At 51.6% G+C, this 27509-nt stretch overlaps 2 protein-coding genes across 4 annotated transcripts; one reads left to right on the forward strand and one right to left on the reverse strand.

The window, feature by feature from the left end:
• Nucleotides 1–885: 885 nt before the first annotated feature.
• On the reverse strand, nucleotides 886–21669 carry LOC116862832 (phosphomannomutase 2). 3 transcript variants are annotated; one of them, XM_032850262.1, is made up of 8 exons: nucleotides 21561–21669; nucleotides 16356–16467; nucleotides 14357–14433; nucleotides 13578–13669; nucleotides 11630–11729; nucleotides 11429–11504; nucleotides 10181–10296; nucleotides 886–2210 (listed from the first exon to the last, which is right to left on the reverse strand). In XM_032850262.1, exons 1-8 carry the CDS (start codon nucleotides 21639–21641, stop codon nucleotides 2109–2111), a joined length of 756 nt encoding a protein of 251 aa, XP_032706153.1. In that variant the 5' UTR covers nucleotides 21642–21669; the 3' UTR covers nucleotides 886–2108. The 3 variants fall into 3 exon arrangements, with proteins under 3 accessions (XP_032706153.1, XP_032706154.1, XP_032706155.1); XM_032850263.1 differs by having other exon boundaries at nucleotides 888–1324; XM_032850264.1 differs by lacking the exon at nucleotides 886–2210 and adding an exon at nucleotides 9135–9170.
• LOC116862831 (transmembrane protein 186-like) lies at nucleotides 21612–27306 on the forward strand. Its single transcript, XM_032850261.1, has 2 exons — nucleotides 21612–21912; nucleotides 25728–27306. Exons 1-2 carry the CDS (start codon nucleotides 21625–21627, stop codon nucleotides 26361–26363), a joined length of 924 nt encoding a protein of 307 aa, XP_032706152.1. The 5' UTR covers nucleotides 21612–21624; the 3' UTR covers nucleotides 26364–27306.
• The last annotated feature ends 203 nt before the right edge of the window (nucleotides 27307–27509 follow it).

Below are 27509 nucleotides of genomic sequence, written 5' to 3' on the forward strand. Positions count from 1 at the left end.
CGGCTGCCCTCCTGCTCAGCATTTAGCTACTGTGTTGAAGATTCTTGTGCTAAGCTGCCAGCTCTGGAAAGCTGAGGCGGTGACTTACCCACACCTGCACAGCAGGGCTGGTAGTACCTGCCTTACAGGCTTCCCGGGGGTTCGTGGAGGTAGTAACAGCCTGGCTGGAGGTAGCTGGTGTGTGCTATAGGGGCCATACCCCGCCCGACAGAGGAGCAGACAGGCCGAGATGAAGCCGTCCTGAGTCATGCCGCCGGTCAGCAGCAGAGCCAGCGCATGGGAGGCAGGCAGAGGAGATGGCTGGTGGCACAGAGGCAGGCCCCAGGGACGGGGAAAGGGGCCCAGGGGTCTGCCCCAGAGTGTCCGCAGGCAGCCACAGTGGGACCCTCTGGAGGGGTGGGCCCAGCCTGACACCTTGGGGCACCTGCTCAGGGCAGCCCAGGCAGGGGTGTCTCCATTTATAAAGGTTAGGGTGAGTTTCAGTAAGACTCCGTTGTCTTGCGCTGCTGTTAAAAACGTAAGGAAGCTTGCAGATCCTTACCCCGTGGGCAGGAAGGCGAGCCCAGAAGCACCAAACTCTGGCGTTGCGGAAACCCCGGAAACACCAGTGTCAGAAGCAGTGGCCTTCAGATCTGCAAGGGCTGGGTTTTCCTTCCAGAATCTGAGACGACAGCACAGCTGATCGTCCACTTTACCGTTCATGTAACCATCAAAGAAGGAAAAAGCCCTCCGAATGAGAAACAGGAAACAAATCAACTTTAATTTGCCGCTTTGCATTGTCAAAGGTCGTTACAGTATCGTTTACAAAATCCAGCAAGGAAAGGTACGCCTGCGTGTCTGAGTCCTGGGAACCACTGAGCAAGGTCGGCCCTGCGCGTGGGCATGCAGACGGCTCCCAACTGGACCCCCAGCCAGGATAAGCCTGGTGGGGCCTGGGAGGCTTGTGGAGATGAAAGCACCTGGTGGGGTGGGGGTGGGGCAGCGGGGGTGCAGACCCCTGTTCAGATCGGCCAGGCCTGAGCAGAGGCCGTGCTGTGGATTGGAGCGGACTGTGGGTCTGCGGGTCCTGACAAGTCCAGATTCTGAAAAGTGACCTGTGAACCGTTTGCTTGGAAAGCGCTCTTCATGGGCTGCCTTCCAGCAGCATGAGGACCTCGCTGAACTCAAAGCACGGAGTGAGGGTCACAGGCCCAACCGTCGGACGGCTCCCACCCCTTAGGTCCAGGTCTGGGTGAGGCCGGGACAGGCAGGCTGGTCCACATGAAGATCTGCGTGCAGCCGTGCAGCTCCTCTTCTGTTAACGATCCAGCCTCTCATGTGATCCCTGAGAAAGCAGAGGGGAGGGAGGCTCTAGCATCTGGGGGCAGGGCTGCTGCGGCCCACTTGCTCCCATCCCGAGGGGCGGAGCCCCAGCAGTCTGTCCTAGGTGTAGTGAATTCAGAGCTCGCCCCCAGAACTGCAGGCCAGCTGAGAGGCAACCTTGTTGGGGTCAGTGGTCACGTGGTGGCCACCTGTCTGTGGGCCATGCTACGGTTTGCATCCCATGTGCTGCTGAACTCAGTCCTGCCTGATGGCCACAGGGCCTTTGCTTTCAGAGTCCTCCCCGGCTGACAGCGGGCAAGAGCTTCCCCTCAGGAGGTGTTACCAGACTTCTGTTTGGGGAGGGATGGCTGTAAACATCTTGTCCTTTCTCATCACCAGATGCCCCCGTGCGTACTGACACAGGGGGTCCAAACATTGCCAGTTACATTGTTCACAAGACCCATGAGGAGGGAGGATCTGGATACATTCATTCTGTATCATTCTAGAATGATGGGGAAGATTCCCCCAAAACCGTGTGTACCGTGATTGCACATGTGGAGGGTCTGAGACTCGGGGGTGGGGAATAAAATTGGGTTGGAGGCATTCCTTCCGGCCATTCTTGACAAGTCTGGCTGCTCCTGGTACTGGGGGTGGAGGCCACGTCGTCAAGGCCCCAGGACGTGTGGGGAACCTGGCACCGGCTGGGGTTCGCGGGCATGTGAGGGAGGGAGGGATCCCGAGTGTGGCCACGGTGACCCTTCCAGCCTGTCAGCGGGATGCCCTGCCCTCCCTCAGGGAAGGGGCTGTTAGGGGAACAGCTCTTCACAGATCCTGCGGGTGTCCTCGGGGGTCGTCACCGTGTGGCCCACGGTCCTCGGGTCGGTGAAGATCTCGTGGTCATTCCCGCCCTGTGAAGACACGGGGGAGATGTGGGCGCCTCGCTTCTCCTGGGCGCGGGAGGCATGAAACTGAGGAACTCGCCCTTTTACCAGCAGGCAGGCCGGGTTGGTTACCTGGGCCTCCGGGAGAAGAGCAACCCGAGCCCAGGCATTACCGAGAAGGGCTTTCTCACTTTCCCTTGAACTGCAGTTTAGCTGGGAACGTGTAATTATGCCTCTGAAAGCAATCACGATGCTCTTGTGAAGATCTGAGGCTCCTTTTTCTATAAAGCAAGCGCGGCAGGTGACAGCAGTCCCTGCCACTGTGTTTGAACCGTGCCCCAGGCTGTTGTCACAGGCAGCGCAGCAGGGCTGACAGCCCACCGTGGCGTCTGGCTGGGACACGGACACGCGGGCCTCCGAGCCAACAGCAGCCACTGGTGACTACCAAGTACTTGGTGGCACGTGGCCAGGGCAACAGAGGAACGGAGTTTATTTGATTCTAATTTGTTTACATTTAAATAGTTCCTGTGTTTGGCTTGCGAGTGACCCAGGCGGCCCGGGTGTAGACCCTGCCTGGACCGTGGCCGACGGGTGAGCCAGCTGCTGGAAGGGGGGTAACGCCGCCCCCTGGCCGCGGGTCGGCCCCTGCCCCTCAGCTCGTGCGGCTCCAGGCGTATGCACACATCCCTTCCCCTGGGCCACTTCCAAGAGTGGAGCGCAAGACCGCTTCTGCCAGACCTTGTATCCGGGGGGCCCTGGCCCGCCACGGGGGCCCCGTGGGGGTGGGTCCTCCAGGGTGTACGGCAGCCCCATCCCGCGCCCGGTCTGGGGTGAATAGAGCAGGCTTGCCGCCGTTCCCACACCCCGAGCTCCAGGAAAGCCCCTGCTTTGCTTCTCATGCAATTTCCGAGATTCTCCTCCTAAGCCTGGACGGTCTAACTCAAAACATCAATTAGTTTATAATGCGATGAAAATAACTGCAGAGTAAAAATGGATTTTTCTCCTAAAGATTCTATAAGAAACATCTGACATGGCTTTAAAGGACTCACGGACACGGTAATTCCTACCGCTCTCACTTTTGTGAGAGTTACCTCGCCCCAAAGTTTAGGAGGGGCTGCTGCTGGGGCCCAAAATGCACCAGGGGGAGGAGTCAGGTTGGGGGCCACGAACTTGGAGCCAAGTCCGGGAAAGTCCCTTCCCAGCGCTGACTGGGGGAGCTGCTGGGGTCCTGCCCTTGCCTCACAGATTTCTGTGCCGTCAAGTGGCTCTGGGTCAGCTCTAGGCGTCACGCCCACCAGGGGCCACCTAAGCAAGTAAATGTGAAACCAGTTCATGTAATGCTTAGAATTAAAGTCGGATTCCTCCTACGAATAGCACGGGAGGGAAAAAACCGCCACAGAGAACTTAACGTCGTAGAAACAGATTTGTGAACTATCCAGAAAAACCAACCATCTCTCGGGGACACATTCAGTCCCTGTCACTCCTTCACTCGGGAGGGAGGAATCTGGATTGACACATGAGCCCAACCAGCCCAGGGAGCACCTACTACCCGCCAGGCAAAGCGAACCTTCAGAGCGGAGGCAGGGAGAGGACAGGAGACGGAGGGGAGAAACTCCATAGGGCAGAGAACGGAGGGGAAGAGAACCTAGAGTGACAAGGGAGGCACCAGTGAGCAGAGGAAGGGAGGGGACAAGCCACATCCCGAAGTCAGCTCAGCGGCCCACCGGGCCAGGTAGGTAAGGACTTGGGATTTTATGTCAAGCCACCCGCAAAGCTGCAACCAGGGGACACGATCAGCTTCACCTTCTGCAGGACGGACAGGTGGGGGATGAGGACAAGGAGCAGAAGCACAGCAACAAGGAGGCTGCGCAGCCAGCCAGGGTTGGGGGCGGGTTGCAGACGCCCGGCCCCAGGGAACGACTCCAAAGCAGCTGCCCCGCCTGTCCCTCCTCGGAGACCTGGTCCACACGGGGCGGCTCTCCGGGCTCGGTCTCGGCACCACCAGCACCACGCACCGCAGACTTTAACCTCCCCTCCTGCCAGGGCACCTGGGCTCTTCTGGAGCTCCCTGGGGCTCCCAGAGCCGGCACACTGGAGTCAGAGGGAGGTCGGGAGAAGCAGAAGCACAAGGCGAGCTACTGTGAGCGCCCTCCTCTAGAATCAGGCTTCAGAGAACTGCAAATTCCAAACACCAGATTTGCACAGGTCACTAGGGTCCGGGTGGGGAAGACGCTTTTCTGAGAGATGACAAAGGGAACCAAGCGGGAAGACCGCATCGGGGGCCGGGGACGGATGCCAGATGGAGGAGAGGCCTCCAGCTCAGTGCAAACGGCCCATTAATATTTAAATATTTGAGGTGAAGGGCTGAGGGTGCCACAGAAAAGCAGACGGCAGGGCTGAGTGGGGTCCGGTCTCCCCGCTACCCGGCTGTGTTTCTGCACACGCTGTTGCTGAGCCGATGGGGGGGGTGTCCGGCGAACCCCAAGGATCCTGACGGAGAGCTGAGGAAGGGAACACAAATCACGTGTCCCTGGCCTGTGGGCCCTGCTGGGCAGCAAGCAGGGCCGGGCCGCTGGACTCCGAGGGGGTCTCTGCTAGGAACACCCATCTGGGGCTCAGGTCCAGTCCGGCAAGTCCACTTCCGCCGCATGTGGCTGTTCATCGCCGGGCAGTGTAACAGGACCGAACAAATTTCTAGGTATCGGGGTACAAAGGCCAAAGGGACACGGGCTCTGTTTCAAAGCCCCCCGGGGGGGTGGTGCTCCCTGGGCTATGGTGACAGTCACCACGGGAGCTGTACCAACACTTCTAGGGCCAGTACCCCTGGCCTGCAGGCCGCCGCGTGAAAAGCCAAACGGACCTGAGTACGTGCTGTGCGGTTGGCATGCGGCTGCTTTCTGCTTTCTCAACGTGATCGTTAGCTGGTGAGGAAAATATTTGATAAAAATGTATGCCCTTAGATAACTATACTGATTTTTCCTAGAAAGAAGTCAACTGTTACACTTAAAAAACCAAACAAACAAAAAAACCCAGTCTGGCCCCAGGGTCGTGATGTTTTGAAAACAATCAGGTGACCCCGAGTACTTCCAGGACAGGACCCAGTGGCTTACAGTCTGGGGACTAACCGTGCGGTGGAAAGCAAGCCGGCTTGCTGTCCTGCTGACGCTCCCGGGGTGACCCTCCGGGTCTGCTCATGAGTCTGGCGTACCCCCTCGTCCCCCAAACGGGGCTGAGCACCGGGTGATGGGACCGGGCATGGACGTGCCTCCAGGAGACGCTGATGCGTAGCCATCAGTGACTGTACCAAGGGACTCCCTGCGGGCTGGCCACACTCTAGGGGTCTGGAGTCAGTGTCCCCGTGAAGAGAAGAGCTACAGCAATGGCTGCTGCTTCTTCAGGGTTTACCCAGCCAGTCCCCTTCCCCCCACCCTGATCGCAGGAGTGACACGACCACAGATTCTGGTGTCCAGAAGGAAGGCGGGTCAGCAGGGACCCCAACAAACACCCGCACTCACGGTGTCCCCGCCGGTCCAGTGTCCCGCTTCCCGTCCTCCCACAGCGGAACTGGCAGCAGCCCCTCAGCGGGGTGGGGAACCGCTAACCCAGTCCAACTTCCTCAGTCAGATCTCAGGGAGCAGCAATTTTCCTGAGGCCCCTCTGGGAGCAAGGAACACCCCGCTCTCCATGCTAACCTAAACCTGCCACTAGCCCCCAAGACTTGGGTCTCAGATTTCACACTGACACGCACGAATAGTAGGACAGGTCGGCACAGAGGACACATTCGGTGCTCTCATCAGCCCTCAGGCATCCTGAGAGTGAGCGCAGGAGATGCCAGGCATGGCCAGGCCGCCCAGGGCAGGGCCAATGGCCAACTCCGTCCACAGCCTGCGCAGGAACTCAAAGTTCGCCGGTTACCATGCACCGCCCACCCTACAGGCCCCAGTCTCTCAGAGGAATCTCATACTGGATGAGCTTTTCTTAACTTCACTAAAAGCTGCAGACTTCATAGCCGGCTGGTTCCCTACTGGGAGAAGCAAGTCCTGCTGCCTTTCCTGAGCCGGCCCTGGGCTAGCCACCCTCCCTCTAGGACCTCCCTTTCCTCCCACCGCTTCAGAAGAACTGCATCCCCATGGGGCTGACGGGTACCACGGCTCACGACACAGAGATGTGTGTGGTCACCCCGCGGGCAGCGGCGGCCAGACTGTAGGTCTTCTGGGTTTCAAAGCTGCCTCTTCCCACCAGGCCGATAGGGACTTCCTTGAAGCTTATTTTAAAGACAGATTTTCCTTTTTAACGTTTGTGGAAAACCAACTGCATGATTTGATAGCATTTTGGAGGCGATGTGGGGGAGTGACGAGAGGCTTCCGGATGCCGCCCGGTCACGGACCTGCACCACAGCCGGCCCTGCGTGGAGCCCGTTGCCGCCCATCCCGCACGTCCCGCCAGGCTGCCCAAGGACCTGAGGACACAATGTCCAAGGGTCCAGCTCAGGGTTGGACACTGAAGTGCTTTAGAAACCAAACATTTGTTTTCTTCCTTTTCTCAGTTTGATACTTTAAAGCTTTATTTTTCAACAGAGAGTACATTTGTGGAGTTCAAAATTTAAAGAAAGGACGGAGTGCCAAGTGTCTCTCCCATCCTTGTCCCTAGCTCTCAGGAGGTCTGTCATCTGCCTTCTTGGGTGTCCCTTCACATTCCCTTTATGCACTTATGAGCACGTGAAGAGAGATTACGCCCCCCTTTAGACAAAAGTGGCGCGTGTTACTTGTATTGCTCTGCACCTTACGTGGCTCGCCTGATAGAACAGCCCAGAGATCGGTCTGCATCAGCGGTTTGTACAGCCACGGAGCATTCTGCCGTGGGCACAAACTGCCTTGTGCGTGGTCAGTCACCTCCTGCAACGGTGCCCCCCAGTCCTGCCACTCCGCGTGTGCCCGTCCCGAGCACAGAAGCGGCCAGAGAGCTCAATCACCCAAAAGCATCTGCTGAGTCAAAGTCAATCAGCTGTCGATGTTCATGACTGTTAGAATGTTTTCATGTTCCAACGGCCTGAAAGCCAGGAAGCGTTAAGCCGGCAGGAGCTGTCTAGCCTGGGAAGATGGAAAGGCTGGGGGTGGGGCGGAGTCGGGTGCGGCAGTCTCCCCGCCACCTCCCTCCCTGCCCAGAAGCCATGCAAAGCAGTGTGGGGTGCCTCTCTGTGCCCTGGCCATCCCTTTCCCTGCACCAAGCCAAGGCACTCCAGGTTGGGCCTGGAGCCTTGAGGCTATACTCAGAGCTGGGTTTTAACAGACCCTGGTTGTTGTGGCTGATGGGCAGGATGGGGAGGCGGGTAGGGACTGACAGTCAGTCCAGGACTGCCAAGCGTTTAGAAAAGCAACGGCCAATGTCTAGTTTCTTCACTCTGCTCTCTGAGGGTGTTCCAAGCAGGGAATGGGGGAGGGGCTCCATGTAACATCAGATCCCGCCAGACGGAGGCGGCTGCTAGGGCTAGAGAGGCTGCCAGGCAGGCCTCTAAGCCTGTGGCGCTTGGCAGGGAAATAGCTTTTTTTTTTTTTAATTAAGTGGGCTCCACGTCCACTATGCAGCCCAACATGGGGCTCGAACTCATGACCCTGAGATCAAGACCCAAGCTGATATCAAGAGTCAGATACTTAACCGAATAAGCCACCCAGGCGCCCCTGGGAAATGGCTTTTTACTGGCAGTTCTCAGCCCAAGTGCTGTTTCCCTGGAAACCAGCGAAAACATCCGCCTTGACGCGAAGGAAGAAAACAGCTTTCAGAGTCTATCGCAGAATATGACAAGTTTAAAGCTAGTGTCTGGATGGCTCTATGCCTGCTCAAGGTTTAGATGGTTGGACCGTTACTTCCCATTTCCAGGAAACCACCGACCGACAGCAGCGTCAGAGAGGGCAGAGATCGGCCACCACGGTGTCAAAAACCACAGTCCCAGGGCCTCTGCTGGGAAAACGGGTCATCCAGCCCCTGAAAACCTCGTTTTCAAAGAGATTCACTAACATGGGTAAATAAAATGGATACGAGAACAAAGCAGAAAATCCAATAGTGAACACGCAGGGTCCACTTTGGGGGTCACGGACGCCCACAGAGAAAAGACTGGGAGGCGCATCAGCTGTGACCACATGTGACTTACACTTTCTCCCTTGAACTTTCTCCCATGCTCTACAGTGAATGTTAATTATGAATCAGAAAAAAAACCTTCCATAAGAAGTACCTGCCTTTAAAAAGTAGGTGAAACCAAAAACCAAACAAACAGAATCGATGTGCTCGAGTTTCCAGATGGAGAATTCCCAAAAGCAGGCATTCTCTGCTAATCTCAAGAACCACATTCCATTCTGCAAAGTCCCCAGTGAGGCTTCTGGGGGCTCTTTGCACACAGCTAGAGTGTCATCACAGAGAAAAACCTGGCTTCGCCTGTCTCAGCAGCTCTCTTCCGGGCCTGGCGGAGCGGGCAGGGGGCCGGAAGGGCTGCGGAGGCGCCCGGCCATCCCGAAGATCCCGCGTGTGACTGCGTGAGCTCGCTTTCTCCAAAGACATCAAAGTCCGACGCAAAAGCATTTCTGCAGCCAAAGAATTTCACCAAATGGACGCGGTTGCAAACCACTTCTCTCTGTGGCTAAAGGATAAGCCTCCAGAAAAGCAGCACCATGCGGTCCGGGAACTAGAAGAGAATGTTCCCCACGGCGACGGAGGGATGGCCTGCTGGACCGGAAAGCCTGCGCGCTTAGAGACAAGGTAGTTTGTTCTGGAGCCACCAGTTCTGTCACGGGCTGTGACCCTGGGCAAGTCACTTACCCTTTCCGTTTTTTTTTTTTTTTTTTTTTTTAAGATTTATTAATTTGAGAGAGAGAAAGAGAGAGAGAAAGAATGCCAACATGGGGGAGTACAGAGGGAGGGAGACAAGTAGACTGCCTACTAAATGGGGAGTCCGCCTCAAGGCTGGATCCCAGGACCCCGAGATCACACCCTGAGCTGAAATCGAGTCGGATATTTAACGACTGAGCCACCCAGGCGCCCCGAGTCCTGGTTTTATCCTTTAGAAGGATGGACACGAGCCTATATTGATCAGAAGTCTCTTTAATGCTAGAAGACCTTATGTGGGGACCTTGCCGAAAGGCTGGTAGGTCCACCCCAGAAAAACCTTAGCAGAATGGCAAGTACTCTGCAGTGGATCACAGACCAGACAGCAAGCAAACTCTGAATGTCCTGAGCATACCTGCTGGGTGCCGGATGGCCACGAAGCCCGAACCAGGACCTCTGATGCCAAGATAATTCCCACCACCGGGCGGCATGTGAAGGGAAGTGGGCGGAGGGGCCCAGAGGGCGATAGGAATTTAAAGGAAGGGGCCTGGGCAGTGAGTGGCTGGTGCCAAGCCTCCCCTCAGGGCCCCACCTGTCCCAAGAAGAGCCCCGTCCTGCTGCCACAGTGGCTCTGGGGAAATCCCACCTCCGCAGTCGTCCTCCTGGTGCTGGCCTTTGACACGGCTCTGCTCTCAGCCCCGATTTAGACTCTGTCCAGCACCTGTCCATCAGGGACAGCTCCTCAACCCCGATGCGCACCGCTAACACAGCCCCCGATGCGGTCTCTTGAGTTTGAGACTCGATTCCCCGTCTTCCTACCATTTAGGATGCCTTGTGCCCAACTCATAATGAATGTCCCTGGGGGAAAACCACAGTGGAAAAATGACCTAAAAATGGCCAAGGGCCTGGAAGTGGACAAAGGACCGGACAGTGGCACTGGGGCAGATGTTCTGGAAGGCCGCAAAGTGAGCCTCGAAAGGGCTCCGTGACCGACCCCACTGAGGTGTCTGAGCGCAAAGGGACGGGGGCTGACTCGCCCCTCTCAGGGGAAAGCAGCCCCTGCTCCGTGTGAGCTGGACCAGTGCGTACTGCATGGCGGAGCAGAAAAGGCCCACGTGTCCACGTCCCCTTTTCCAGCCCGAACCAAACAGTCCAATTCCAAAATACGCTCCCGTACTTACGGGCATGGTTTTGTCCCCGAAGAAATAGATGGTCTTATAGCCGTCATTTTCCACATGTCTCAGGCAGTACCGCTTGTCCCAGCCATCAGGAAAGACGTCGATGCTGATCTGGCCTCCTGCCAAGAGGGGGGAAGACACAGAAGCTAAAGGCGGGAAAGAGGTGAAGGGCATGTGGCTGAACCCAAAGCGTGGTCTACTCATCAGCAACTGGAGGGCTGAGGTCGGTTTTAATACCCTGATTTGCTATTTACGCTATTTTAGGGACCGGTTCTAGAAATTAATGGGACGTTGCTTTTTTCCAACATTATTTCACCCAAAATTGAAAAGCAAAGATCGCCAGCTCAGAACGAGGAATGCGTTTGTTTTCAAGTGCCACGCCAAAGGCACGGGTCTAAAGGAAGCAGGCTGGTGGGAAATCCGGTAACAGCTTCAACCAGCTGGGCCGCCCCGAGCTTTAATACGCTCTGGCTCTTGGGCGTGAGGCCCAGAGCGGGCTGCGTGCGGTATATCTCGCAGGAGAAAGGAAAAGCAGGTGCAAAGTGATTTGCGGGAAGCTTTCAGGCGCAATAAGCCCTTGGAAAGCTTTGTCGGGGAGACATTCACATCGCGGTTCAAGAACACTTGAACATCTACCTGCTCTAGCAGACGTAATCTCTTTGCAATTCGAGTTTTCCTACAACTGTACGCTCAGGGGAGGTGGTAAAACAAGAAGCTCCATGTAATGACCCATCAGCGCTGACGGAAGTGCGTTTGCTTCAAGCATCTCACAAGTGTATTCTACGGAAAACCAAGGCCGGCCAACACACCAGTGCTGCGGGAAGAACTCTGTTGGACACAGAAACGCTCACATGCTGGTCTGCCACCGCAGACACAACCTCTGCGGGCTCAGACAAGACCCCTTTTCCTCCAGGGCCTCAGTTTCTTGATTTGTAACACCAACCCAACTGGCTGCTACAGATCCCTGCTGCTCATGCATGATGAGATTTCAAATCTGTTCGGCTGAGCGCTACTCTGGGCCAGGAAGAGAGGTGCCGGGGCAGGGCGGTGGTGGTGGGGGGGGGGTGCGGAACCCACCCGGCGGCCAGGGAGAGTCTCCATGAGGGCTGACCACACAGGAGTGCTCGCCCCTGCTCCCCTCTTGCCCACCTTCACACCAGGCACAGCCCCATTCCAAGAGCTCACTGGACCCCACAACCCCCCCTTAGCAGGTGGTTACCGAAGCCGGAAGCCGGCCCGAGTGCACCGTACCTATGGAGAACGTGACGCCTTTGCCTGCAAACTCTTTCTGCAGGTCTGATACGAACTTCTGTCTGATGTTTTCTTTCTGAGAAAAACAAGGAGATACCGATTGTCTAGTGCATGTCAGTCCAGAAGGCACCCTTCAGCCGGCCACCAGGCTGCACATCTTATCTCCACTCCAGAGACCCAGGCTGTGTCGGAGGGACTCACTTTATCAAGTTCGTGAAACTCAATGCGTTCTTCTTGACTGCAGCTTCTCCCAATTGGGGACACGTTCAACATCCCGTTTCGGAACTCAATGAAAGTACCCCTGGAGAGGAAAGGGGACGAGCCCCGGAGAGATGTTATTTGTGTGGACGACTTTACAGATGGGTAAGCAGGCTCAAATTTCCAGAAGGCAGGGGCTGGTATGATCAACACTTCACCGGGCTGGGCTCAGACACGGGGTAGCCTCGGGCCACAGGCGGCTAATCTGAACTGAGATTAGATTTCAAAGATAGAGCATGAAAAAGGAATGTCACCCTCATTTGAAATGCTCTATGTTGACTATGTGTTAAAATGACTATATTTTGGCTACACTGAATTAAATAAAATATGATTAAAATTAATTTTGGGTTTTTTTTTTTTAAATGCAGCTACAGAAAACTTAAAATTGCCCATGTGGCCCACATTATTTCTGTTGGACAGTGAATTTTATCGTCAATAAAGAGCTATGAGGGGGGCCTGGGTGGCTCAGTTGGTTGGGCATCTGCCTTTGGCTTAAGTCATGATCCCAGGGTCCTGGGATGGAGCTCTACGTTGGGTTCCCTGTTCACTGGGGAGTCTGCTTCTCCTCCCTTTGCCTGCCTGCCTACTTACGCTCTCTGTCAAATTAAAATAATAATAATAATAAAAAAAAAGAGCTATGAAAATGATTACCATCTCTCAAGTTCCCTGAGGAATCTGAAAATTCATGCACCTGACATTTTTGCTAGTGACCTCTTGAACCCACCGGTCTGACCACAAAAAGCTATGGGAAAAGGCTCTGAGGGCTGCTTGGTGAGCCTCCGTCATTCCGACGAAACACAGCTGCTGTGGCTAGCTGCTACTAAATGGTTGCTCTGATCACAGAACGTGAGAACAGCTTAACACTTTTTTTAGTTACTCTGAATAAAGATTAAAAAAAAAAAACCTAAAAAACCATTTTCCCCCACTGTGTTTCCAGTTTGAATCTCAAAACTGTTTCTTAAAAGCTCAAATAACTGTGAACTATACTTCCTTACAATGCAATTTAAGGGTTCTGTGACTATGTGCTCAGAAGTATCTTCTAGTACTAAATGCTGATGCCTGTGAGGTTCTAGAACCTCTTCCCTGGGTCCTTTCTGTCTTCCGCACACAGCCCTGATCTTGAGCCATCAGCCACCTGTAAATACCAGGGACATAGGCCCAGTGTTGAGCTGAGGGCCTGCTTCAAGGCCAACGCAGCCTCCTGCTGCCTGAATTCACGGTGGGGATCTCATGCTAACTTGAAATTACAGATCTTCAGAGAACACCAAAGCCAGAGGTGATGGTATTTTACTACATGAAGTCAAACTTCCAAATGACAGCAATTAATGCAAATATTATGATATACCGTGGGCTGAGCGAGCAGGGCTGTGTGTGGGCTCTGGCCTGGGTTTCCGGGGTGGCTCCCAGGTGGCTCCCGGATCGGGGGCTGATGCTGCTTTTCACACTGCTCTTACAGGCCTCCCCGTGGACCCACAGTCTTGGCAAGCATCTTAGTTTCTGCTTCCTATCATGTGGAAATGCTGTCGTTTATGGATTCACTCTTCCACTAGAAGGTTTCCAATAATGTCTTAACTAACTAAGCACAGGGCCTGGGACTAAAGTCAGCACCAACCCAGTCAGTGCAACTCCTCCCCATGCCAGCACAGCCTCTGCTGAAAGCAAATCCACGTTTTCTTTCTTTTTTTTTTTTTTTTTAATATTTATTTGTTTATTTATTTCACAGAGATCACAAGTAGGCAGAGAGGCAGGCAGGGGGCAGGGGCGGGGAGCAGGCTCTCCGCTGAGCAGAGAGTCCGATGTGGGGCTGGATCCCAGGACCCTGAGATCACGACCTGAGCCGAAGGCAGAGGCTTAACCCACTGAGCCACCCAGGTGCCCCCCCCAAACCCACCTTTTCTTCGGGAGTTTAATTCTTGCGATGTAGCTCAGACAGTAGTTGATTAGATCTTGGATTAGGGCCTCGCCCAGGTGACCTTGAATACTCTAGATAAAGAAAACACTGGGGTTACTTGAATCGGGGGAGGTATTTTTGAAATAACTTTATAGCAAACCCGGGGCTTTAGCCACTACTGGCGAGGGTGACTAAGCTGACGTGGCCAGTGTGACACGCCCCGCTACATTTTTCCTTCTCTCCCTGCGTGAAAACATAAGGCAAACCACGAAGGGCATTAGTTAAAGCATTTCCTGCTTCATGACTCAAGATTTTTGTACAAATTATCTTTCGAATGCTTCAGGGAAGGCCCAAAGAGTTAGTTTATCACTGCTGCTTTTATTCAGTTAAAATATCTACAGACACTGACAAAGTATCTTTGTTCCACTCAGGCTTTCTCATATGTCTGAGTGGAATGATCTTGTTACTAGCAACAGCTACACAGTACCTCTTAAAAATGCTTGTAGCGAGGCAGCCTGCCCTCGTTTCTGCTAGCATGACAGAAATATCAGATTAAGTATCCTTAAAAAAACAATGCTGAAATTTAGTTAACCATTTGGAATATGTGATAGTCACAGGGCTCGACACTCAAGACTAGAAAAGAATACAGGGTAGAGGTTCACTCCTTCCCCGGCTCCTCAACTCCCAGACACACCTCCCCAGAAGCATCCAGTGTCAAACAGCTTTTTGGAAAGCATTTTAATAATAGTATATAGTCGTCTGGATACTCTAGAACCTACCTGTTTACACAAGAGTTTCCCATCTTTGTATGCAACCAGGCCGTTTTCGGGAAACACATAATCGTATTTTTCAACCACTGGAACCAAAACAAGAGAAAAGTCAGCGTGAAAGGAACTGAAGCTGGTTTCTCTTTCCTGATTAACATGTCTCACCGATAAAACAGGGAAACTCCAGTAAGGACCGTAAAAGGGTATCTCGCCTTAACACGTTCCGAAGGTGGGGAAAAAACGCCTTAAAAAAAAAAAGACTCTAATTACAAATGTACAAGATGGTGGCCAGGCTGGTGTTCGGAGACCTGGTGGCGGGTCCTCTCAGATCTCTGCCTTCAGCCCCCTCTACCTGGAGAGGAAGATGTGAGCCAAGGACGGCCCCCAAGCCTCCCTGTGGACCCGCATCACCAGGGCAGTGATGAAAATGTGCAGATTCCCAGGCTCTGCTCTCAGGCCTTCTGAATCAGAACATGCAGGACCAGGCTAAAGATCAGAATTTGAAAAAAAAAAAATTTTTTTTTTTTAAAAGGTCTTTAGGTGATTCTTATATTACAGCAGCCAGATTTGGAGACCACTCATATAATTCTAAATGGGTCCCCAAACTTTAGTTGCTTGTTAAAATGCAGACTCCCAGGTGCCCTGTGTTGGGTGGAGCCCTCACATGTGTATTTTCACAGGTTTCCCAGGTGATTCTGATACAGCTAGGTCTTCAACTTTCTTCTAGCTTGTGAAGGTTCCGAGGTTGTTGTCTGGACTCACACTCTTTGAAATCTACAGACAGTGCCCTACCCTGACATAAAGCCTCTCTGAGCCTGTGGTTAAAAATATGGCCAGAGGCACAGAGGGCCATCAGGGCCGGGTAACAGGATTTCCGGGGCTTAATGTGCCCCATTATGTTGTTTCAGTGTCTCTAAGTAGAGCATCTACGAGAAAAATGGAAGAGTAAGCAGAACAGGGAGCTTTAGAGAGAACGCAGAGATTATGCTTGGCCAATACGCTAATCCAATAAAGACAGCCTACACCGATTAGGACTGTAGGATACTACAGTCCCAAACACTGGTTCTCCACTGGGGGTGACGTAGCCCCCCACAGGGTATCTGGCAATGTCGGGAGACATTTTTGGCTGCCCCACTGGGCACGGAGGTGCTCCTGGCATCCCGTGGGTGGAGGCCACAGGGGTGCTGCTCAACATCCTACAGTGTGCACAGGACAGCCCCCCACAATGGAGGATGATCGGGCCCAAAATGTCAACAGTGTCCCAAAGAACGATCATCTCCACCATCTCTCCACCACCTAGTTCTTAGAGGTCAGGCGCCCTAGAGGCCCTGGGGCTCCAAGATGAGTAATGCAGAGTCAGAGTCTTCCAGAAAAAACAGACGGACAACTAGATAGTTTGCAACGTGCAGAGAGTGTCCTGCTGGCAAGGCTGTGCATCACAATCTCCTGGGGCGGGGGTTGGGGGAGAAGCTGCTAAAATATGATTCCCAGGCCCCAGAGACCTCAGGATCTCCAGTGAAGGGGCCAACAAGAACCCTGGCTTCCTGGGGCCTGCGTTGGAAGTTCTGGTTCACCAGGTAGGGTTAAGAGCCTGGGTGTCCCGTGATTAGGGAACTCTGGGAAACACTGTGTTAGAGCAACGGAGAGGAGGCCCCCAGACCTGGAAGGCATCTGAACACCTGGGTGAGAAGGACAGTCAGGAGATGGGGACTGAACTGAGCTCAGAGAGTGGACGGGGACAAGGCAAAGCATTCCAGGCAGTGACACACACACTCAAACTTCTGGGTGACCCCACCCATGTATCTGGGAACCGAGTGGTCCACCACCAATTCCAGAAATTTACTTATAACATTAAGAACAGAGGAAAGAGAAAGCAGAGAGAATGTTTGTCCAAACAAGGTAGCAGGAAGCCTGCCACACGGGGGGGAGGGCTCGAGGCTGCCTAAAACACTTCAAGGCCACAGGTCCCAATGTCCTCATAGGAAGCTGCCATTAACCAAACGGAACTTACCATCCTTTCCCAGCTGCTCCTGCACTTTCTCAAAGTCTGACCCGCCTACCACACCAATTTTGATCTTCTGCCTCAAGTTTTGTAGAAAGCCATCCATTTCTTTGGTAATTTTCTACATTTCAAAAAGGAAAATAAAAAGTCGTGAGCTGTAGGGTAACCAGGAGACTGAAACTCAAAGAGTGATACAACCCTGACTTCCATATATGCCAGTTCAGGCTCTAGGTCTGTAGTGAGTCCAAATGTTTTAGTTGTGATTTGGGGAAATCAACTTTTTACCAGAAAAAAATGTGTTAAATTTCACTTATTCTTACCTAGCTTAAAACACACAAGCGATATATTAACAGCTGCTGTGTGCTGTTGTAGCTCTTCTGCTCTGCATTTACATACTTGCCTACATGTGCACAAATAGAGAGGTCTTATTTTCTGACACACAAGTAGACTCATTCTAGGTCTTGTGCAGTGACTTGTGTTTTTAGCAGTGAGTTGGGATGACTGTTCCATGCCGATACACAAAGATCTAGAACATTCCTTTTGAATGCTACACTGTACTCCACTTACGGGTTTAAGTTGCTATTTTAGAACAAAACATGATAAGATTACAGAGGACATTCAGAATTGATTTGTTATAATAATACAAAACCAAAAATAATAAGTACAACAGCAAGAGCACACGATTTTTTTAGTCTCTCCTAAAAGAAAAGCTCTTATGTATCAACAGTGGTCTCAATGGTGTAACTTTTTGCTAATTGAAGTCCGAATTGCAGACTAATTAAATAGAAGTTATGAACATGAAAAAAAATTCCTGCATTAAGACAAATCACAATTCATTTTTTAAAAGTTATTTTGTTACTTTTAGTAATCTGAATTGTATATTCACATGGGGTATCTATTTTTTTATTTTTTATTTTTATTTTTATTTTTTTAATTTTTATTTTTTTTTTTTAAGATTTTATTTATTTATCTGACAGAGAGAGATCACAAGCAGGCAGAGAGGCAGACAGAGAGAGAGGAGGAAGCAGGCTCCCTGCTGAGCAGAGAGCCCGATGTGGGGCTCGATCCCAGGATCCTGAGATCATGACCCGAGCCGAAGGCAGCGGCTTAACCCACTGAGCCACCCAGGAGCCCCTATTTTTATTTTTGAGAGAGAGAATCTTAAGCAGGTTCCATGCCCAGTGTGGAGTCTGATGCGGGACTTGATCTCAAAACCCTGAGATCATGGCCTGACTGAAATCAAGAGTAGGACACTTAACCAACTAAGCGGCCCAGGGACCCCTAACTTATTATTATTTTTTAAGTAAACTCTACTCCCAATGTGGGATTTGAACTCATGACCCCGGGATCAAGAGTGGCATGTTCCACTGACTGAGCCAGCCTGGAGGCCCTCACACTGGGTATCTTTAGAAATGAAGTTAGCAGAAATTAAAAACAAAAACAAAAAACCAACTTCAATACATAAACATCTAGAGTTCAATTTTCTCCTTTTCTTTTCTTTCTTTTTAAAAAATATTTTATTTATTTGACAGAAAGAGTGATCACAAGCAGGCAGAGAGAGGGGGGAAGCAGGCTCCCTGCTGAGCAGAGAGCCCGATGCGGGGCTCGATCCCAGGACCCTGAGATCATGACCTGAGCTGAAGGCAGAGGGTTTAACCCACTGAGACACCCAGGCACCCAAATCTTCTCTTTCGTCTTAAAAAAATAAAACAACAACAACATTTTAGAGAAATATACACACAGGATTAATAAAATTGTACAGAAGGGCTTTTAACAGAACACACACTTTTTTACACCTTCCGTGGAATCTTGACTTAGCAGACAAAATTTAGAAGTGCCATGGCAGCCTCTACGAATCAATGACTGTGAAAATGGGTCCTGCAGCCCTCCAAGTGGCTGGCTTCCACGTGATGTCAGCATGGCAGGAAGTGGGGAAGACTCCTGATGTCAGCATGGCAGGAAGTGGGGAAGATTCCCTGGATTACAAAATATTAAAAATGCAATACTTCTGTCTTCAAGCAGAACCCAAAGCTGCAATTTCTTTTCTCTTAACCCCAGTGCACACTGATGAGCTCCATGGTACTGTGGCCATCAGGCTTGTCTGCAGTGTGTGTGTGTATGTGTGTGTGTGTGTATGTTAGAAGGCCCCTTCTCACTTCTGAGGGGCAGCAAATATTTTTTTGACAGGAAGTAAGATCCAGCTCCTTGTGAGCATAACAGAGCATCTAAACTACCCACGGTAGGAGAGGTTGCTGGAGCAAAATAATCACAGACCAAAGTTGTTGTGATGTTCCCAAATAACTCTGTGTTGCTAATCACAAGGAATTCTTTATAAGTCATTCTGGGTAAAAATAAAACAGAGAAAGATCCAAAAGCTTGAAATTGAGATCAAAGCAGGATAAAAATTCACCTTCTGAAAAAACCAACTACAAAAGACTTCTTTTGGGACAATAGAGGAAAACTGATGGGGCAAATAAGAGTCAGCAGAATAGGGTGCATGGGCCAGCATTAACTCACGTCGGGTTCCGCGAGGTAGGACTGCAACGCAGCCACATCCATTCACTTGCGTACTGTCTGTGGCCGCAATCACACAGCCGAGTAGTTGTGACAGACACCACATGGCTGGTGGTGTCTCAACTCTTTACCATCTGTCCTTTTACAGAAAAATGTCTGCTGACTGCTGAGCTGGGGCATTAAATAACAGGAGGGAACTGGTGACATGTTTCGTTGGTGATGATGATGATGGCACTATGGTCACCACAGATGTCTTCAAGAGATCCAGGCACAAATATTTAGGGGTGAATTACCATGATGACTGTGGCTTTGGAAGTGGCACATCAAAGAATAAAAGTGTAGAGAAGTTAATGTCAGTCATGGCTGATTTTAAGTGGCCGGGATACAGCTATTCTGTATACTAGTTTCGCAGTAATTCTGTACGTTTTAATTTCTTTTGAATTTCGATTTTATTTTTTTAAGGTTTGAAAGTAACGTGTACCTAACGTGCAGCTAGAATTTATAGCTCTGAGATCTCGAGTCATATGCTCTAGCGACAGAGCCAGCCAGGTGCCCCTATATGTTTGAATTTTTTATGACATAGAGCCGGAAAACAATTTAGTCAGGTTTAGGACCGCCTTCTTTTGCTCTAAGTCTCAACTGTTTTTAGATGGAATAACCTTTCTTAGGAAAGTTACTCAGCACAAGAAAATTCTACTAAAATAGTGATATGTGCAGAGCTCTGGACTCTGTTCTAATTAGATTTTATCTGCTTATATCATATCGTGTGTCAGCAGCTGCAAGATAACCCATTTTTCTGCTTCTGGACTATAATATGCTTATCACTGTTTGGGAATGCATGCTTTGAGGGAGGGAAGGTATTATATTATTCTATAATGAATAGATCTCTTGCTAAAATATTTTTATTTTTTACCTGGAACACCTGGCACCCAGAAACAATTTTCTTTTGTTAGACTATTTTTTTTTCAGTGTTAAAATTATCAGTTTGCTGCAAAGAATATCGTGTTTCAAATGTGTGAGTTTCTTTGCTATTTCATACTTCATGGTCATCTATCCAGATTCCTTCTGGAAGGCAGAAGTACCTTCCGGAATGGCACAACCAGCAGCCAGAACAGCTTCCATCTTGGAGCGGTGGCAGAAAATGGCAAACTTAGCAAATGACAATGCCCTGCAGCCCAGACACTTGTACCAGATTTGCTGTGAGAAACAGAGGTCACGGTTTCACTGAGTCTCGGTTTCCTTATGTTTAAAAGGGCAAAAGAGAGGCCCTTGGGTGGCTCAGTGGGTTAAGCCTCTGCCTTCAGCTCAGGTCATGATCTCAGCGTCCTGGGATCGAGCCCTGCATCGGGCTCTCTGCTCAGCGGGGAGCCTGCTTCTCTCTCTCTGCCTGCTTGTGATCTCTGTCTGTCAAATAAATAAATACAACCTTTAAAAAAAAAAAAAAGGGTAAATGAAATTATCCTACATGGTAGGCAAGAGGGGAAAAGGTTGAGAAGGTCCAGTGATATCATGCAAAAAGGTATGGGATGTGAACCCTAGACCATCACAGCCCATGGGCCAAACTGAGCAGCTGGTTGTTTTTGTAACAAATAAATAAAATAAGGCTTTATTAGAACACAGCCATGCTGTGTCTACATAAGGTCTATGGCGGCTTTTGCATTACAGCTGAGTAGTTACTACAGACCATGTGGTTGGCAGAGACAAAAATTTTTGCTATCTGGGCCTTTACAAACAATGAGTTGCTGACTTTGGCTCCAGACAGCCAGGAGCTTCTCTAACAGTCCGGAAGTGTGTTTTGGTCACCGAATCTGGGTCACAAAGGGCCTCTGAAGAACTCGCCATTGAGTTTCATCACTAGATGCACCGAATCTGTGGCTCAGAAAGGCAAAATGATGTCATGTCACACGCACGTACTGTGGCCGTCTGGAGCACACCACTGCCACCCTCCGGCCAAAATTAAGAAGGCAGGGATAGAAAGTGAAGTTAGGAAGGTTAGTTGGGTCCCGGCTCAAGTTTGAATGGCTGTGGTTCAAGGACCAGTCCCTGCAAGGGGGAGGTCAGCGTCAGCTTTATCACAAATCCTGATCTTAACCGAAACCTACAATCAAGCCTGCAGCAGCAACATCTATAAGTGGGAAGCAAGCTTCCAAGAGTTCAAGGGGGGGCTGGCAGCAGGCAGTCTGAAAAAATCTAGGTCTCCTTGCTCACTCCCGCTGGAGAAGGGGGTGGAGAAAAGGGGGTGGTTGGCAGTGGCTAATATGTACTGACTACCGGGGAACACGGCCCACCGTACCCAAAAGATTTTTACGAATTTATTCGATTTCATTCGACCTTCACAAACACCATATGGTACTGGGAAGGTCCCCACTGAAAGCCGTCCGTGGAGGCTGAGACTGGGGTTAAGTGACTTGCTCAAGGTCAGACAGCTGTCAAGAGAGTACAGCGGAGACTCTATTAGGTCTGTTTGACCTGGACACCTATGTTTTTCCTATTAGGGCACAAGATACAGTTCGCAGGTGACAGGACTGAGGCGCGCTCACAGCTGGCAAGAGGGCTGAGCTGGGCTTCAAATCCAGCGCAGGCGGTGAAAATCCCGAACTGCGTTTTCCAATAAGTTTTTCGCTTTTCGGTCCCGTCCCATCTCTCCGAGCACCCTGAGAGTCTGCGCCCGCCGCTGCCACCCCGCCGGACGCCGCCTACCTGTCGCGGGGCCGTCAGTGTCCCGTCCACGTCGAAGAGGCACAGCGCTGGGCCGGACGCCGCCATGTCGCCGGTTTCCATCCACTCGGGATGGGACTCGTTGGCAACCAGGAACTCGGCCCAGAACTTCCGGGTTCGCCCCCCCGCTCCCACCAGCCCCCGTACCGCAGGGCACGCTGGGGGAGGAGCATTCCCTCCCACGGTACCTGGGATTTGCGTCGGATATTCTTTCGGAACCACAAATCCCAGGATGCAATGCGCCTGGACGGCGTCCTATGACGGTCGAGCGCGCGCCGTCAGAGGTTCCGGGGGCAGAGGGGATTCACTTCCGGTGGCAGGAAGCGAAGCCATGGTAAGAGGGTGGTTGGCGGGAACCGCGGGAGGTGGTTCGCTTTCGGGGCGGTGGTGAGGCTTGGGCAGGCAGGCAGATTCCTGGGGTTCTGATTCGGAGAATCCGCGGTGGCGGTGGGGGGGCGGTGAACCTCCGGCGTAGGTTAAGGCTTGCTGTGCCGCACTTTGCTGCGCTCGGATCCTGTGGGCGACAGGAGCGCTCTCTGAAATTCACTGAGCTCTGTCCCCGTGCGTCAGATCCTCGGGTGCTCCAAGTGCGTTCGAGGTCTTTGAAGCCATTGTCTCATTTGGCTTGTCGTGAATCCCGTTTATGAAAGGCAAAGAAACCGAGGCCCAGAGAAGTGGAGGAACTTGCCCGAGGGGCCACAGCTAGTGTGTGTTGGAGCCGGGGTCGGAGCCCAGATCAGGCCCCCAAGCCAGGAGCATCTTTCACTGCTCTCCTCGAGGTGTACAGCGGCGCACCTGGTAAAACCCTTGGGCTGCGGGTTGGCGCCTCCCTCCCCGCCCAAACTGGGCTCAGAAAACAGCGCTTCCCCTTCAGGACCGAAGATGATGCTTTAACCTGACAGAGAATCGGGAGGTTATTAGAAGTATGGCAGGGATTTGTTACCCTTTAGGACATTGGTTCCTGCTGGGGAAAGTGTTCCCACGGCCTTATGCGTTCGGCGCCCAGCCCAGAGTTGGCCGTCCCTGGGTATTTGTTGAGTGAATGAAGGCTCTGCCACCTTTCTTGTACCTCTTTGGACTGTCTGAAGGAAAGAGGACCAGTTTGAGAGTCAGACTGTGCCCCACTCACTGGCTGTGTGTCTTTGGGCAAATTTCTGACCTTCTCTGTGTTTAGTTTCCTCAGTGGTAAAGTACAGGGGACCCTTGAACAATTAGGGTTTGAACTGTGTCCGTCCACTTTTGTGTTGACTGTTGAAAATAAATACAATGGAAAAATTTTCGGAGGTTTGCCGTAATTCAAAAAACCTGGCAAATGAACCGCGTAGCCTGGAAAGACGGAAAAAATAAAAACGGTATGTCACGAATGCCTAAAATACAGGTAGATACTAGTTTATTTTATTTACTACCGTAATATACGCAAGTTTGTTTTAGAAAGTTTATCAGAATGCGTACAGAGCCTTGGAGAACTGTACAATGGCCTCATTCATAGTTGAGAGAACCAGAAACATGAAGATGCAGTGTTAACTCCCAACTGCGTAAAATTAACCGCAGTACACGCTGTACTACTGTAATCATTCCGTGGCCACCCCCTGCTGCTGTTTCGGTGGGCTCAGGTTTAGTATGTGCTTCGCGTGGCGTGTGCTGCCCATCATCTCCGTGTTAGCACGTCGTCGCTAGTAAATTGCGAATGGCAGTAAAAAGTGATCCCCTGGTTCTCACGTATTTTTCATCGTGTTTGGTGCCCTATCGTAAACCTTGAATAACACCAGGGGACCCACACGAAATGCCGCTAGTGGTTCTGGAAGTGCTCCCAAGAAGCAGAGGAAAGTCATGACGTTACAAGAAAAAGTTGAATTGCTCGATACGTACTGTAGATTAAAGTCGGCAGCTGCGGCTGCCCTCCATTTCAAGATGAAGGAGTCCAGCGTGAGGACCATTGTAAAAAAAGAAAAGGAAATCCGCGAAGCCGTTGCAGCAGCTGCGCCAGCAGGGGTGAAGACCTTGCACTTTTTGCGAGATACTTTTTTATCTCGTATTGAAAACATAGCCTTTATGCGGGTGCAGGATTGCTGTGAGAAAGGCATCCCTATGGATTCTAAAAGACCCAAGAAAAAGCAAAGTTGTTATATGACAACCTGAAGCAAAAGGAAGATGAAGGAACTAAAGCTGGAGAATTTAATGCCAGCAAAGGATGGTTTGATAATTTTAGAAAGAGGTTTGGCTTAAAAAATGTCAAGATGGCAGGAGAAGGAGCTTCTGCCGACCATCGATAAGTTCGCATGTCAAGAGCTCCTAGACTGCGCGCCAGAGGAGTTAGCCGAAGGCGCCTCCGTGGGGATGAGAGCTTCTGGACCAGTGCCACGTGAGGAAGATGTAGAAGAAGCAGGGCCAGAAAACAAGTTGACGTTAGACAACCTGGCAGAAGGTTTTCGATTATTCAAGACGGCCTTTGACTTCTTTTACAACATGGACCCTTCGTGATTCGGGCACTGAGACTCAAGCAGGTGATGGAAGAGGGCTTGGTGCCATACAGAAATATCTTTAGAGAAATGAAAGAGCAAAAAAGTCAGACAGAAATTATGATGTGTTTCCCTAAAGTTAGGCCGAGTGTGCCTGCCTCGCCCGCCTGCCCTTCCGCCACCTCCACCTGTCCCACCCCTGGCACCCCGGAGACCGCAAGACCAGCCCCTGGGCCGCCTCGTCCTCAGCCTACTCAGCAGGAAGGTGACCAGGATGAAGGCCTTCCCGCTGACCCGCTTCCGTGTAATAAATAGTGAAGAGTCATTGTGGTGTACGGTTAAACTTCCCTGTTGTGTGTGTGTGAGCGAGTGTCTTCACGTGGAATCAGTAACTGTGCCAAGAACTGTAGGGGACGCTTTGTGCCATCATCCTCTGGCGGGGCATTGACCCTGTCAAACATGTGCAAGAGGCCTCTGGAAGTGGGTAGCCTGTCCTTAGAGGCTGTCAGGTGAGTACTATGTAATATCAAAGTAACTGTGTGTTCTTACTGTTTGCTAACGCTGCTTTATGCCATCAGAGATTTAATTGCCTTGCAGTATGCCCCTTACCTCCCTCTCCGCCGCACCCCCCGCCCCGTAATTGGAGAAAATGCATATCAGTCTATCATCAGTCCTAAGTGGTTTTCTTAAAAAAGGAACAGTGTTTCCCATACTGTATTCTGAACCTGACAGTAATACTGTGTGCCATAAGAATTTCATAAGGGTTCATTCATTAGCGTACAGAGCAGGCTCCTGGGAAACAGTAGTATGGATTACTCCAGGCTGCCACTTTGTTTCCAGTCCATGAATTGTTGTTCTTATAAATAAATAGGGATCTCCCTTTTAGCCTTCCTTTTTTGTGTTTGGTGTCAGTAACATAGAAACTATCTACCGTGTTTTGTGTCCACTAAGACGTGACAGCGTTGATGTGGCTACTGACAGTTCATCTTGGAAACAAGGTAAACTTAATGGTACCGATAATACAATACTTTAAATGTGTTTTCTCTTGTGGTTTTCTCCCCCCCCGCCCCCACCGTGGTTTTCTTATTCACATTCTTTTCTCTAGCTGGCTTTATTCTAAAAACGCAGTATGTAATACGTGTAACAACAAACATGGGTTAATCGACTTATCAGTAAGGCTCCTGGTCAACACTAGGCTATCAGTCGTTGAGTTTTTGGGGAGTCAGAAGTTACAGGTGGATTTTTGACTGCATGGGGGGTTGGTGTCCTGAACCCTTGCAGTGTTCAGGGTCAGGGTCACGGCATGGTCTTACACCACCTGTGTGAAGCTCACGTGAACTTAAGGCATCCTTCCCTGTGTCTCTGCAGTAATCACAACCTCACAGGACTGGCGGGAGCCTCTGGGTAAGGGGCTCTGCGCATGTTTGTTTTTTTAAAGATTTTATTTATTTATTTGGCAGAGAGAGATCACAAGTAGGCAGAGAGGCAGGCAGAGAGAGGGGGAGGAAGCAGGCTTACCGCTGAGCAGAGAGCCTAATGTGGGGCTCGATCCCAGGACCCTGAGATCATGACCTGAGCCGAAGGCAGAGGCTTAACCCACTGAGCCACCCAGGCGCCCCTCTGCGCTTGTTTATTTTGTGATCAGCGTGGTTGAGTTCTCGAGAGCAACGCTGTCCTGTCTCCCTTCCAGGCCGCCATCCTCCGAGCCGTGCCACGGTTGGCAGGCCCAGCTGCCTGGAGAAGGCCTGTGTGCGGGCTGTGGTGCCGCACCGGGCAGGATCCTGGGAGGTGGATGGGGAGCAGGACCCCCACCCCGAAGGAGAAGCCTGCAGGCACGGACGCGGAGCAGTTCCGGATGGTCTACCGGTTCGATGCTATCCGAGTCTTCAAGTACCTGTCCCGGCTGAAGGTGACGCAGACGGCGCTGACGCTGCTGGCCCTGCCGCCTGGCTTCTACGGGTATTCGCACGGCCTCGTGACTCTCAACAACTTGTGCCTGGCGGGTGGGGTAGCCGGCTTCGCCCTGGCCATGCTTTTCTGGATGAGCCACTTCTTCCGGAGGCTGGTGGGCATCCTGTATGTGAACGAGGCGGGCACTGTGCTGCGCGTAGCCCACCTGACCTTCTGGGGCCGGCGGCAGGACACGGACTGGCCCGTGGCCGATGTGATCCCCCTGACAGAGAGCGAGGACCGGCCCCAGGAGCTGTTCATGCGCATCCAGCAGTACGGCGGGAAGCAGACCTTCTACCTCAGCCTGCGCTACGGACGCGTCCTGGACAGAGAGCGTTTCACACAGGTGTTTGGGATGCTGGACACCCTCAAGTGAGCTGGGAGCTGGGCCTCCGGGTGGCCCTGGGCCGCCCGGATCTCCAGCAGGAAGGCCGAGGGTGTGGGTGAGGCCGCAGAGCGGGATCAGGCCGCTGGAGACCTTGCCAGGGCCTCCCAGCTCTTGTCTTTTGGGATGAGGAAATTACGAGGCAGGAGCTAGTGACTGGGTTTAGGAGAGAGGTCCTTAGTACAAATTCTTACTGTATTTGCGTGCGACATTCAGCCAGATGATGGCCAGAAGTTTCTGTTAACCGCCAGTTCTTGGATGAAGCTATGTCGGGTTCACTCAAGCGGTGCCGTGCTGAGAAATCGGAAGGCGGGGAGGTGCGCGGGGGGGAGCCCAGGATTTGGAGTGAGAACGCTCGGGCGCTGTCCCTTCTCAACTCCCGGTCCTGCAGCAGGTTATCGAGTCTTGCTGAACCTTGGTTGTCGCATCCGTGGAAGGGAAAATCCTGCTTGTCACATGGGATGGGTGTGAGAATAAACAGTAAATGTCAAGGTCAGTGCAGAGGTCAGGGTGTGCTGCAAGGCTTCAGGGCAGTTGGGAGGGAGGTCCCAAGCCCTGTGTCTGGCCCCCTCAGGGGCTTACCCCGAGAAAGGACTGGGAAGAAGCCTAGATAGAGGAGGGTCATTTGACCCCGCCGGGATGGTGACCGCACAGTGACCGGGACAGGTGTCGGCCCAGTGAGCACAGCACTTCTGCCAAGATTGTGTTCGCCACCCAGACGCCTGAGGGCCCTCCCGTGGGAATGCTCTGCGATGTGATAAAGTGAGATGAACTGTATTCTGGTACCTTATTTTATAAACCAAAGCTGACTATATGCACTGCCTTTCCCTGCAGTCAGTGCTGCATGTCTGTTACACAGTCGGTAACAGTACAGAGGAGGGAAGGTGTGATCTCTCTTATTCTGCCTCTCAGAAGTCAGTAAATTACATGTTTCGTTGTGTGGACTTCTAGCCGTTTTTATTGTAAAATGTACAGAATGTAAATTTATCCTTTTACCAATTTCTAGTGAACAGTTTAGCGATACTAAGCGCGTCTACAGCGTTGTGCAACCACCGCCTCTGTCCATTTCCAGAACTTATTTTGTCATCCCAGGGAGAAACTCCATTCCCATTAAACATGACTCCCCATTCCCCCTCT

The sequence above is a fragment of the Lontra canadensis genome, unplaced genomic scaffold (assembly GCF_010015895.1).
Source record: "Lontra canadensis isolate GAN:19392208 unplaced genomic scaffold, GSC_riverotter_1.0 scaffold349, whole genome shotgun sequence".
In the NCBI taxonomy this organism is placed as follows: domain Eukaryota; kingdom Metazoa; phylum Chordata; class Mammalia; order Carnivora; family Mustelidae; genus Lontra; species Lontra canadensis.

What these genes read in the sequence shown, in the direction of transcription:
- LOC116862831 (XM_032850261.1), top strand. Translation starts at nt 21,625, where the DNA reads ATGTCGCCGGTTTCCATCCACTCGGGATGGGACTCGTTGGCAACCAGG. An exon ending in TGGCAGGAAGCGAAGCCATG is followed by an intron (nt 21,913 to 25,727) that starts GTAAGAGGGTGG and finishes TCTCCCTTCCAG; the next exon opens with GCCGCCATCCTCCGAGCCGT.
- LOC116862832 (XM_032850262.1), bottom strand. Translation starts at nt 21,641, where the DNA reads ATGGAAACCGGCGACATGGCGGCGTCCGGCCCAGCGCTGTGCCTCTTC. An exon ending in ATTAAACTCCCGAAGAAAAG is followed by an intron (nt 11,730 to 13,577) that starts GTGGGTTTGGGG and finishes TTTCCTCTCCAG; the next exon opens with GGGTACTTTCATTGAGTTCC. An exon ending in TCGGGGACAAAACCATGCCC is followed by an intron (nt 2,211 to 10,180) that starts GTAAGTACGGGA and finishes GTGTCTTCACAG; the next exon opens with GGCGGGAATGACCACGAGAT.